Below are 12,592 nucleotides of genomic sequence, written 5' to 3'. Positions count from 1 at the left end.
CGGTAGCTATATATATATATAGATTTCCCATAGAAATTTTTCCATGTTCAATTTTATTAAGTGCATCCAATTCATAAGCACAGTGCACTTATTAGGTGGAATATGGTATGTATGAGACTTACTATTAATAGCTTATGTACATTTTTGTTAAACTGAGTTGATGAATTGTCCACTGAAATGAGATTTCCCAACCAATATTTATGAAATTTGGTTCACATGATCAGTACTTAAGAGTTGTTTACATTTTTTTTCTTCATTTTTTCATTTTAACTATTCTTAGGGAGTTATGCCCCTTAACTTATAATTAGCAATCTTCAATTGATATAAATATTTACTGTAGTTATTATAACATGATGAATGAGAACTAGGTGGTGCAGATAAGTACAGTGAAACCTGACTTTACTGACACTGTATGGGACCCAGTTAATGTGTCAGATACGACAGTGTGTTGGTAAAGTCAGTGTCAGTTCTGTCAGTTCTGTCAATTAAGCATATCACCGTTCGTTTGGATATGGTCAGAAGATACAGGATGTTGTTGAAGTAAGTGGTTGGTAAAGTCAGGTTTCAAGTTATTTCACTTGTACAGTACAATGTAATTTCATTTGTACAGTATTTCACTCATACTGAACAATGTAATTTCATTTGTATAGTATTTCACTCATACAGTACAATGTAATTTCATTTGTACAGTATTTCACTTGTACAGTACAATGTACTACAGTACAATGTACATGTACTACAGTACAATGTACATTTCGTCTGTACATTGTGTATTCTTGGATAAAATTATATGCTGTATGTGTATTTGATTTATTTCACTTGTACAGTGTATATTTTATTATTATGATTATTTGTGTAAGTAATTGTATTCTATAAATAGAAAAAAGACGTATTTTGCAAGCATGCATTTGTAAGATTTAGTGCCATTGACTTAAACATAAAATTGTTATATATTTGCCCGATTGTTCTTTCCACTGTCGTTCAGCTAACCATCATCAAGCAGTCACCTTTGAAATTCAAGGATAACATTCCTGAATGCAAACCCTGTTTTTTTAGGATGTCAGATGGTCAGCTGTCCCTATTTCTCTCTAAGAACTTGATTAAGTATTTCCCAAATTGAAAAGTTTCTCTGAAAACTCCATGTTTAAGTTTCCCTTGGTTATTAGTTTTGCATATTATGCTTTTTTGAGACTGAAAGTAGGAAAAAAGAGGTTTTCAGACAATTTCTAGAAAAAATTAAGAACAAACTACATGAAAAAGCACATATTTTTTATAGTAATATGGGTAACAACAATGAATTAACAAGAAATTTATGAAAGCCGTATGAACTTGAGAATATGTTACCCCATAGCTCAGTCACTTTTGACATGAATGTTTATATAGCCGATAATTAAGAGGAAATTGAAGAAGAGGAAAAACTAATTTGTATTGAACCAATAGAGATAGTACAATAATTGACAACATGGTCCTTTTTGGATCTCTTGTTTATCCACCAATATGTACACATCGATTACGCAGTAAGAAATAGTTAACATATATATCCACTGAGATTCTCTGTACAGGTACAATGTATTATTATGTAAGTTCACCTGGTTGAAAGCTCCTGAGATTATGGGGTAACATGTTGTTCATGTGCATTGTTAGTTTTCAGTTTTGATTAAAGGCAGAGCAATGAGGTCTAAATTTAACTTTGGTCTATAGCTTACAACAATATTAGTTGGAGGGTAGAGGGGGATATTGCATCTATTCAAATGATTTCAGACAAATGGACTAAATCATTTTGTGTTATTAATGTATCATCAAATATAAGGCCTGGCATTTAAGTGTCATAATTCTATTATTATGTAGTTTATAGCATGTTAAATTGGTAGACAGCCAAAAACTTTACAACTTTCTCATAGAATTACAAATTACATATAACTTTTAAAAAAGATTAGTGTGTGATTAAGGCAAATAGACTTCCTGTATTCATGTTTCACTGAAGAAACATAATACTACATTGTCACAGTTAAGGCTTCATATGCTACCTTTAAACAGTGACATTGATATACTGGTATACTACAAATACAGGGCAAGGTGTTATGTAAGGACATTCAAGTATGATGTATTAAATGCTTCAGTGTTTAAAACTCACTAATAGATATGACTGAATTTGAGTTGTTTTGGTATCATAAGCTCTGGACAGATTTATCATATTGTGTCAAACACAAGCTGTTTTTGTTGTTTTCTTGTCATTTTTGTTTTGTCATTATTTATAAAATAAAACAAAATCTGTACAATTTTTAAAATCTTATCATTATTGTGTTACTTACATCACAGTCCACAGTTAATGGAGGTCATCACAGTCCACAGTTAATGGAGGTGATCACAGTCCACAGTTAATGGAGGTGATCACAGTCCACAGTTAATGGAGGTGATCACAGTCCACCGTTAATGGAGGTGATCACAGTCCACAGTTAATGGAGGTGATCATAGTCCACAGTTAATGTAGGTGATCACAGTCCACAGTTATTGGAGGTCATCACAGCCCACCGTTAATGGAGGTGATCACAGTCCACAGTTAATGGAGGTCATCACAGTTAATGGAGGTGATCACAGCCCACAGTTAGTGGAGGTGATCACAGTCCACAGTTAATGGAGGTCATCACAGTTAATGGAGGTGATCACAGCCCACAGTTAGTGGAGGTGATCACAGCCCACAGTTAGTGGAGGTCATCACAGCCCACAGTTAGTGGAGGTCATCACAGCCCACAGTTAGTGGAGGTGATCACAGTCCACCGTTAGGGGAGGTGATCACAGTCCACAGTTAATGGAGGTGATCACAGTCCACAGTAAGTGGAGGTGATCACAGTCCACAGTTAATGGAGGTGATCACAGTCTACAGTTAATGTAGGTGATCACAGTCCACAGTTGGTGGAGGTCATCACAGTCCACAGTTAGTGGAGGTGATCACAGTCCACAGTTAATGGAGGTCATCACAGTTAATGGAGGTGATCACAGCCCACAGTTAGTGGAGGTCATCACAGCCCACAGTTAGTGGAGGTCATCACAGCCCACAGTTAGTGGAGGTGATCACAGTCCACAGTTAATGGAGGTGATCACAGTCCACAGTTAGTGGAGGTGATCACAGCCCACAGTTGGTGGAGGTCATCACAGTCCACAGTTAGTGGAGGTGATCACAGTCCACAGTTAATGGAGGTGATCACAGTCCACAGTTAATGGAGGTGATCACAGTCCACAGTTAGTGGAGGTGATCACAGCCCACAGTTAGTGGAGGTGATCACAGTCCACAGTTAATGGAGGTGATCACAGTCCACAGTTAGTGGAGGTCATCACAGTCCACAGTTAGTGGAGGTCATCACAGTCCACAGTTAGTGGAGGTCATCACAGTCCACAGTTAGTGGAGGTGATCACAGTCTACAGTTAGTGGAGGTGATCACAGTCTACAGTTAGTGGAGGTGATCACAGCCCACAGTTGGTGGAGGTGATCACAGTCTACAGTTAGTGGAGGTGATCACAGTCTACAGTTAGTGGAGGTGATCACAGCCCACAGTTGGTGGAGGTGATCACAGTCCACAGTTGGTGGAGGTCATCACAGTTAATGGAGGTGATCACAGTCCACAGTTAATGGAGGTCATCACAGTCCACAGTTAGTGGAGGTGATCACAGTCTACAGTTAGTGGAGGTGATCACAGCCCACAGTTGGTGGAGGTGATCACAGTCCACAGTTGGTGGAGGTCATCACAGCCCACAGTTAGTGGAGGTCATCACAGCCCACAGTTGGTGGAGGTGATCACAGTCCAGTTAATGGAGGTGATCACAGTCCACAGTTAGTGGAGGTGATCACAGCCCACAGTTAGTGGAGGTGATCACAGCCCACAGTCAGTGGAGGTCATCACAGTCCACAGTTAGTGGAGGTGATCACAGCCCACAGTTAGTGGAGGTGATCACAGCCCACAGTTAATGTAGGTGATCACAGCCCACAGTTAGTGGAGGTCATCACAGTCCACAGTTATTGGAGGTCATCACAGTTAATGGAGGTGATCACAGTCCAGTTAATGGAGGTGATCACAGTCCACAGTTGGTGGAGGTCATCACAGTCCAGTTAATGGAGGTGATCACAGTCCACAGTTGGTGGAGGTGATCACAGTCCAGTTAATGGAGGTGATCACAGTCCACAGTTGGTGGAGGTCATCACAGTCCAGTTAATGGAGGTGATCACAGCCCACAGTTAATGTAGGTGATCACAGCCCATGGTTAATGGAGGTGATCACAGTCCACAGTTATTGGAGGTCATCACAGTTAATGGAGGTGATCACAGCCTACAGTTGGTGGAGGTGATCACAGTCCAAAGTTAGTGGAGATGTTCTTTATAGTCAATGGACATGATCATAATTGTCGAGAGTTGACAGTCCAGAGTCAATGATTGTGATGAGAGTCAAGTGGAGTTGATGTTTGGTGTCTGCCCAGGACAAGTACTCTCCAAAAATCATACTAACATATTGAAACTATATAATTCGAAACTTCTGGGTGCTTTTGTAAGATCTACTAAATAACTGCTATATGACAATTAGTTATCAACTCCTTGTTAGCTCACCTGGTCTGAAGGACCAAGGTGAGCTTATGCCATACCGTAGCGTCCGTCGTCTGTCTGTCCGTCCGTCAACAATTGACTTCTTGTTCATAACTGCTGATCAGAATTTGACCAAATTTGGCCAGAAGCATCGCTATGGGTTGGCGACTCAAAATTGTACAAATGGTGGGGCAGACCCCTGTACAAATGGTGGGGTCTGAGGGGCGGGGCCAGAAGGGGTCAATTCGGCTCTATTACCGGTAATATAAACGACTTCTTCTCTGAAACCGAGCAATGGATATTGCTCCTATTTGCCTGGTAGCATCACTATGGGGTGAGGATTCAAAATTGTACAAATAGTGGAGCCGACCTCCCTCGGGGCTGAGAGGCGGGGCCAAAAGGGGTCATTTTGTCAGAATTCATATAAACAACTTCTTCTCTGAAACTAAGCAATGGATATCACTCACATTTGTATGGTAGCATGGTCATGGGGTGGGGATTCAAAATTGTACAAATCTTAGGGTTGACCCCACCAGGGGGCTGAGGGGTGGGGCTAAAAGGGGTCAATTTGGCTAAATTCATTGATATGATCAACTTCTTCTCTGAAACAGCTCATATTTTGACTCGTAGCATCCTTTTGGGTAAGGATTCAAAATTTTCTAAAGGAAGGAACTGACCCCCGGGGTTGCAAAGGGCAGAGTCAAAAGGGGTCAATTGGTTTAAACAACTTCTTTTCTTAAACTAAGCAATGGATATCATTAACATTTGTGTGGTAGCAGATTCCCTACGAGGTTGTGCAAAAAGTCAATTTCATTTCATGAATTAATGTATTTTTTCGCATAAAAACCTCCATACCCATATAAAATGCCTATGATATATTGACATAGCAATACCAGTGACAAATATACTTAATCATCATTCTTGTTTCATATCTCGTGAAATCCAGGTGAGCGATACAGGCCATCTGGGCCTCTTGTTGAGTTGGGCGATGGAGTTCCCCTTTTCTGCACACATTAAAATTTTTGATCCACTTGATTATGAGGGCATTTAAGGTGAAACCTCTGTACAATAACTACAGGCTTCATTACCATCATCTTGCAATGGAGCTTTAATAACTGGGACACGTATGCATGTTTAGTCATTACTCAGAACTGTTGTATGGTAGTAGGTTGGCACAGTGGTTTTACACAGGTTAATATGGTTTGATTCCGCGAGTGAATTTGGAAAGACTAAGCCATCACCTGCCCAACCACCTCGGTTTTCTCCTCCACATTGGAACCCCTATCAAGTTTCTGTCAAGGCAAACAAGAGTGATTAAATCTATGTTCAATATTCTGTTCACAGTTGCTTCTTTTATCAGACAATTGTCTTAATTCTTATTGACAGCTTTGATACATAAGAAGCACAGGTGTTTACAAGACTCTGAACCATCGATCTTACAGAAAACATTTGTAGTTGTAGTGATGTGAATTGTGAAGTATTTCCTGACAAAGTGGAGAATGCCTCTGATAGGAGTTTAAATCACTAATCAGTGTGTACATGTCTGGTAAATATAATACAAAGAACACAAGAGAGATAAGACATAACAAGCCTCTTTATTTAACGAAAGGAATTGTTGCCATACACATTTATATCAACTCTCTTTATCCAATCACTCTATCTTTCACCAAACTTTCACTCTAGATCACTCGCAAATTACAGCATCAACAACTTCTTTCATATCTTATATACATAAAGGAGTAGACAGAAAAAAATCAGCAAAATATAATATGACTAGGATTGGCTGCTAGTCTGCCTAGTCGTACATTCTACAGATAGAGTGATGGTGAATCAGACAGCAACCTCTAACACATGGCCTGGTCATCCAAAATATTGCCTCAAATTCCTCATCTGTCCAAGTCTTATTGTTTTATCTACATGTATATAATTATAATTGGGTACAAACTTGGATCAGACAAATATATAATATCAAATGTCAAACATTTACAAGTTGTACATATGATAGGTGGTATCAATATAGCCTCCTTGGGGGACTATGCCATGTTTTAAAGGATGCCAGCAGATTATGAAACCTCCTTCCAGGCACACACTGGGAGCACCTCAACAAATGAAGTGTTCCGAATGTAAGACACACACTGGCCCTGCTCCAGTACCCCAGGCACATCACAGCTATCCAGTGAGATACGGACATATCACACAGAATGAGTGAAAAATAGTTCTGGCAGTTACACATTTGTCTAGTGAGGCCTTCAGCTACTGTATTTATAGAGTCCTATCTCACGGATCAGCTGATAATTACCACCGGTAGTCCTACATAAACCTAGCTTCATAACTTGTAGATTTAGGTAGGAGTTATGGAGCTAGGTTTAATCCTAGTCGTGTAGGTGGTAAACCTGTAACAAAGTAACTTGTAATAATGTTCCTTTGAGCTCAACTAGTAAGTTTTACTGTTTCAGTAATAGACACACACATATATGAATATGTGTGTAAGACAGCAAAGAAATCCCCAGCTATAACACTAAAAAAGATTTTCTATCTCCGACTATACTGATCATGAGACATTATGAATAAAAATATGCAAAATCTCATAATTTTAGAAAACAATGAAAATTGCTTTATCAATATCCAGAACTTAACATTCAGATTTCTACTGTCTAAACGATAGAACAAATGTTTATATATGTATGTTTATAAATTGCTGCCATGAAACCAGATTATTTCATAAAATAAACATCATGACCAGTAAAATTTTACTTTTGTTTATAAGATTATATCACATTCAGCAGTATTTATATTTTGTCTTGCTATCAAAGAATGATCATGAAAATGTTACTTTGTCATATATGCACGAACCAAATTATTCTGTATATCATCTAAAAATGTTTTGCTTTCCTTTTATTTTCAGTATCAGATATTCAACAATTTACACCAAATTGACAATATAAGCATTTGTAATCATTTCAAAATGTGTCTAGGTCTACATTAGATAACTTGATATTAATAATATCAATATTTTCAAATTTACACAACTTAAATTTGAACTAAATAACGGCAACTATAAAATAATCATTCTCTAAAGTGCATTTTCATTTCACATTAAGAAAATACAAAATATTAAATAAGACTAGATATAAGATTTAATAACTTAATATAAACAAATTCTTTAACTTTTTTTAACATGTACACGTAAATACAGGGTGTGTCAATTCACACACAAACATACTTAGTGGGTGACGGATTACTGACAATTTTGTCAAGTGACACACCTTTATATCCACTTTCCTCTATCACAATAAAGGTCAAGTTGAAATTCAAGTTTTAAACTTCCACAGTATTTGCATGACTGTGACTCGCCTCTCAAGCTCTGGAATTCACAATCAAAGCCTTTATAAATACACATAACTACTATAATACTCCAAAGCTTACCTCAAATATGATGATCATTTACAATGATAAAGCTTGTTATTTTAATCACTCCTTTGTAGACTCATAATAACAGTCGCATAATAGGAGGTACTCATGTTCCGCTCCAATTGCAATTCACGCATTACTGGCTTTGACAGTACACAGCTACGTACATACAAACAGTACTATAACATACTGTCTGGTTATTCTGGAGTTACAGGTGTGCATGTGGTTGTGTCAGAAGCTAAATCAGACATGTTAGCATTGCTTCATAGAAAAATTAACGTATATTTTAGTAAACATTTAATGCCACAACAAAAAATTTTGCACTTTGATGAAGTCATACACACCGAAAGTACAAACATAAACTTGGGCCTTGTCTACAGGTGTACCAAGTAATCACACAAATGCTATAGAGTTACACACAACTGTCATACTGCCCTACATATCACCTGGGCAGACAGTCTGATAGAATTTCCTTGGCTGTAGAAGATATGTGGTTGGGAAATGTCACATCAAATTGTACTATCAGGTCCCCACGCTTGTTGGGCTGTTTTGGCAGAGGTAGCCCTTCACCCTGTATACGCTTTACACTGTTCGGTTTTACTACATCCGTTAATCTAAGAGGTATTTTCCTTCCATCAATTGTAGGTACTTGAACTGTTGTGCCACATAGAGACTGTAACAAAGGAAATGATTGTTAGTAATTACACAATAATCATTAACATTTTAATGACAGTGTTCATGCAGTGGCATGTAGATTATCAAGTGTCTCTGGAAAGTTCTACCTACCACAGGAATGTCTTTGTAGTTTGCCTCCTTGAAAACATATTTATTTACTAAATTATTATTATTTAGTATTTATTTGATAATCATCTATACAAATTTAGTAACAATATTTACCAGGTATATGATATTGACAGAATGCCTAAATGCCAGTGATATCTGTGTAAAATTGTTAAACTTTTTCCAACTGCAAATTTCATGGATAGTATATATGATGGGACTAAACTCCAATCATTTAATAATATCAATTTATCAAGCATATGTATAGTAATAATACAGTACATGAATAACAATTTGTTTAGTACAAGACCTGTTTAATACTTTAGCCATTCAATGGGTACATTTCCCTCATTATAAGTCTAATGTTCAAGGTTTATAAATTTATATAATTACAGCACTATCATTGATACTTACATCTCGTAGTGGTATCTTTGCTTTGTATGAAATATCACTTCCATCCCTTGAAAACTGCGAGTGTGGTTTGTCTTTTATCACAAAAACAACATCTGCTGGCACACTATTTGGGGACTGGTCACCTTCCTTTGGGAAAGTGATCTTAGTACCCGCCTTCCAACCTGGTTTTACATCGATTGTTAATATTTTGTCCTCTATTCTTGTTGTTTTACCGTCCGGATTTAAAACTCTCCTTGTAATTTTTAGTTTTTTAGTGGTTCCTCTATGGATATCTTCCAGGGACACATGAAGATCCTTGACAACTGGTGGATCCTGACGTTTCCTTCCCCGAACGTTCGGACCCATATGATGTCCGTGCATCCCTTGACCACCAAAACCAAAAGGATCCTCATCAATGTCCATATCCTCCTGGCCTGGATGTCCAAACTGGTACTGGCGGGACCCGCCCATACCCGAACTAAACCCAGGATGGAAAAAATTATCAAATGGATTGTCAGTTCCAAAAAACATCCGGAAGGTTTCGTGAGGGTTTCCCTGGAAAGAGTAGCTATATGTTCCCGGGCCACTGTGGCCACCGCCCCCTGAGGGACCACCATTCCTCAGACCTTCCTCACCAAACTTATCGTATATCTCCTTTTTCTTCTTGTCGCTAAGTACATCATATGCCTCGGCAATCTCCTTGAATTTTTCCTCAGCCCCAGGTGATTTGTTTTTGTCGGGGTGATATTTCAGCGCCATTTTCCTATATCCCTTTTTAATTTCATCGTCAGATGCTCCTTTGGATACACCCAAAATTTTGTAAAAGTCCTTCCCCATCTTGTGGAGTCAAAACACTGCAGGAACTATGTGCTCAAACCTGTTACGATTCCCAACTGACCTACTCTGGCTGACGTTTCACTTAAATATGGCAACTTCCGTTCTCGGTGTTTCCCGAACTTTCTCGGTGCGTCTAGAAGATTTGCGTCACTTCCTGTTCTTAAAGTAGAAGGGAACTCCATAAGCTAGATGTTTCAGGTCATAGATTGCATTACAACTTGAAAATAGAGTTGTGAATTGACACCAATATAGTTAGCCTCCGACTTTATAATGATATCAACAATTGAACACTTGTTATATTGCATTTACTGTCAATATATAACAGTTATGTAATCTGGGTGAATAGAATGGCCGTTAGGGACATTTCTGAAGAAAAAAATCTGTAGGACTAGGAAGAGTCTATATGTCTCTGGACTAGGACTATAAATTATTTTTATTGTGATATACCGGAATTCGTTTTGTTATGAAACAGCTAGGAATGAAATTAGTCATATTTATACTCTATGTCTACTTTAAAACACCATCTTTTAGTCACCAAGAATCACAAAAAACGACTTGATATTTGTTGTAATATATGAGAAACAATCATGATACATATTTTAGATAAGTCTATATCTATAGGTCTTCGGCTGTACAACTATCATTATATAATAATACTATAATGGTGATATGTATTAATTGTAAATAGACTGACCAGTACGTCCGGGAATCATTCCATTAATCAAACATTCTTACTCTGTTACTGCTGACTGGATTTTTGTCTTCAGGCTAAGCTTTCTTGTCAAAGTCAAAATAGTGAAAATGATTAGTGTTTTGTCGGTAATTTTTCACATAGAAGATAATGGAAGTGTGTTGTCATATTACAACACATACTAATTGCCTGTCAAGTCGGGAACGGACTTGTACAGGGTCCGGAGTTCCTGGTCAAGACCGACCCAGTGGCTCTAAGTTGACTTATTGATCCGTCACACCTATGCACGCATGAGACAGAGTGTTTTTATTATGCGAAACATTGTTGTTGTTTCTTTTCAGAGTACATATTCGAAAGTTTGGATTCTTTATCATATTGTTAAAATTCCGGGGAAATTTATATATAAGGGAGGGGGACAAATAACTAAAAAATAACTAAAGTCTGTTCATAGCATTATACAGGCGAATGAGTAAGAGGAAGAGGAAATGTTCCGAAACATCACGAATGCTATTATCATTTTCTTGGCTGCTGGCTGAGTGTGGGCGGTAGTAAGCTGACGTCACCAGAGAAAACGTGATTGTCTAATGCGAGTTTCTGTAATGTACGTAATGAGTTGCCCTAGTTTTTGCCGTGAATTATATATCTGTTGTGGTATTGTTGTAAGGTATGATGTTTTCTATGTGTAAACTTCTAGTAGTACAACGTCTGCGGCATGCAATTTAATAAATAACACGTGCACGCGCGGAAGGGAATGCACGATTATCGGGCACGTCTCGTGCTCCGTTGTAGTGATGAGTCACAAAACTGGTTTGATTATTGATACATGTATATATCATATTTACCTATGAGGTCTAGTGTGGAATGCATAACAAAGGACCTGCTCCATATCTAGTTGTGGAGTAAGGTGGACAGGCAGCGAAAAACGTATTCCTCATCACCTTTATTTTCGAGAAAGATCATAATGTACATGTAAGCAGATTAAAAAAAAATACAAAAACATTCAATCTTCAAAAAGCGTACAAACGCTGTAATTTTGTGTTCCAGTTAATAATGTAAAATGCGATAAAGCGGAAAAATACTGTACTTACTTGAGATTAAAATACTCTTGTAAGTGTAAGGAAATGAACAGTTCTTACAGTAAATATATCATAGATAGACATGCATGATATGACTCTCGTTCCGGTTTGAATGCGAATTGCAATGGTTAAAATTGCATGTACAGATGTAATCCAATATAGGTTTATGGTATCAATGTAAAGCTGACACCCAGACAATTCGTGTATGGGGTATTGGATTATGGTGCGTGTCATTGGAAACGACAGAAAATATGTCTATCCGATATTATACTGTTCATAGTCATATGAATGCAATATCTGTGCAGCGAAAACGTTTTTGATGATGGAAAGTCTTTTCCTCGTGACGCTCCAGCTGCTCCATGATAAAGTTTATCCTTAGTTTTATCACCATCGTCGGGTACCCACGGTTGATTGCACTACGCTACATTGGTACCCGACGATGTTTTATCTGTATTATATGTAGTTACATGCACAGGAACTTGACACGAATTTCCAACCCAAGCTCCATATCATGTGTATTATAGTCAATACATATACAGTGTAATATAGACCGTGGATTGGAAATTCGTGCCAGGTCCCTGTGGTACTATAATACATTATAATGTGGACCATGGATTGGAAATTCGTGCCAAGTCCCTGTGACACTATAATACATATCACGTGGACAGTGGATTGGAAGTCACCGTGGTTACATGTAATAACAAACTACCTATAATTAACCTGATATAGCTATCGTTATTCTATAAGGACCTATAAATATCAGTGTTTTATTACTGTTGTCATTCAATGTAACGATACTGAAAAAATGTCTGTGATTTTATGTACATGTTT

General features: G+C 37.8%; 1 protein-coding gene across 1 annotated transcript; it reads right to left on the bottom strand.

Annotated features, from left to right (window-relative positions):
- Positions 1 to 6,149: 6,149 nt before the first annotated feature.
- Positions 6,150 to 10,102, bottom strand: LOC117325852 (dnaJ homolog subfamily B member 4-like). The gene is made up of 2 exons (XM_033882349.1): positions 9,179 to 10,102; positions 6,150 to 8,657 (listed from the first exon to the last, which is right to left on the bottom strand). The coding sequence occupies exons 1-2, from the start codon at positions 9,992 to 9,994 to the stop codon at positions 8,427 to 8,429; spliced, it is 1,047 nt and encodes a 348-aa protein (XP_033738240.1). The 5' UTR covers positions 9,995 to 10,102; the 3' UTR covers positions 6,150 to 8,426.
- Between the last annotated feature and the right edge of the window lie 2,490 nt (positions 10,103 to 12,592).

Source organism: Pecten maximus, chromosome 4 (genome assembly GCF_902652985.1).
Source record: "Pecten maximus chromosome 4, xPecMax1.1, whole genome shotgun sequence".
NCBI lineage: Eukaryota > Metazoa > Mollusca > Bivalvia > Pectinida > Pectinidae > Pecten > Pecten maximus.
The sequence above is the reverse complement of the archived record's forward strand: the minus strand, read 5'-3'. Positions and strand labels throughout refer to the sequence as shown.

Coding starts and splice junctions, on each gene's coding strand:
- LOC117325852 (XM_033882349.1), bottom strand. CDS start 9,994: ATGGGGAAGGACTTTTACAAAATTTTGGGTGTATCCAAAGGAGCATCT. Junction 8,658..9,178: donor CAAAGATACCACTACGAGAT/GTAAGTATCAAT, acceptor CCTTTGTTACAG/TCTCTATGTGGCACAACAGT.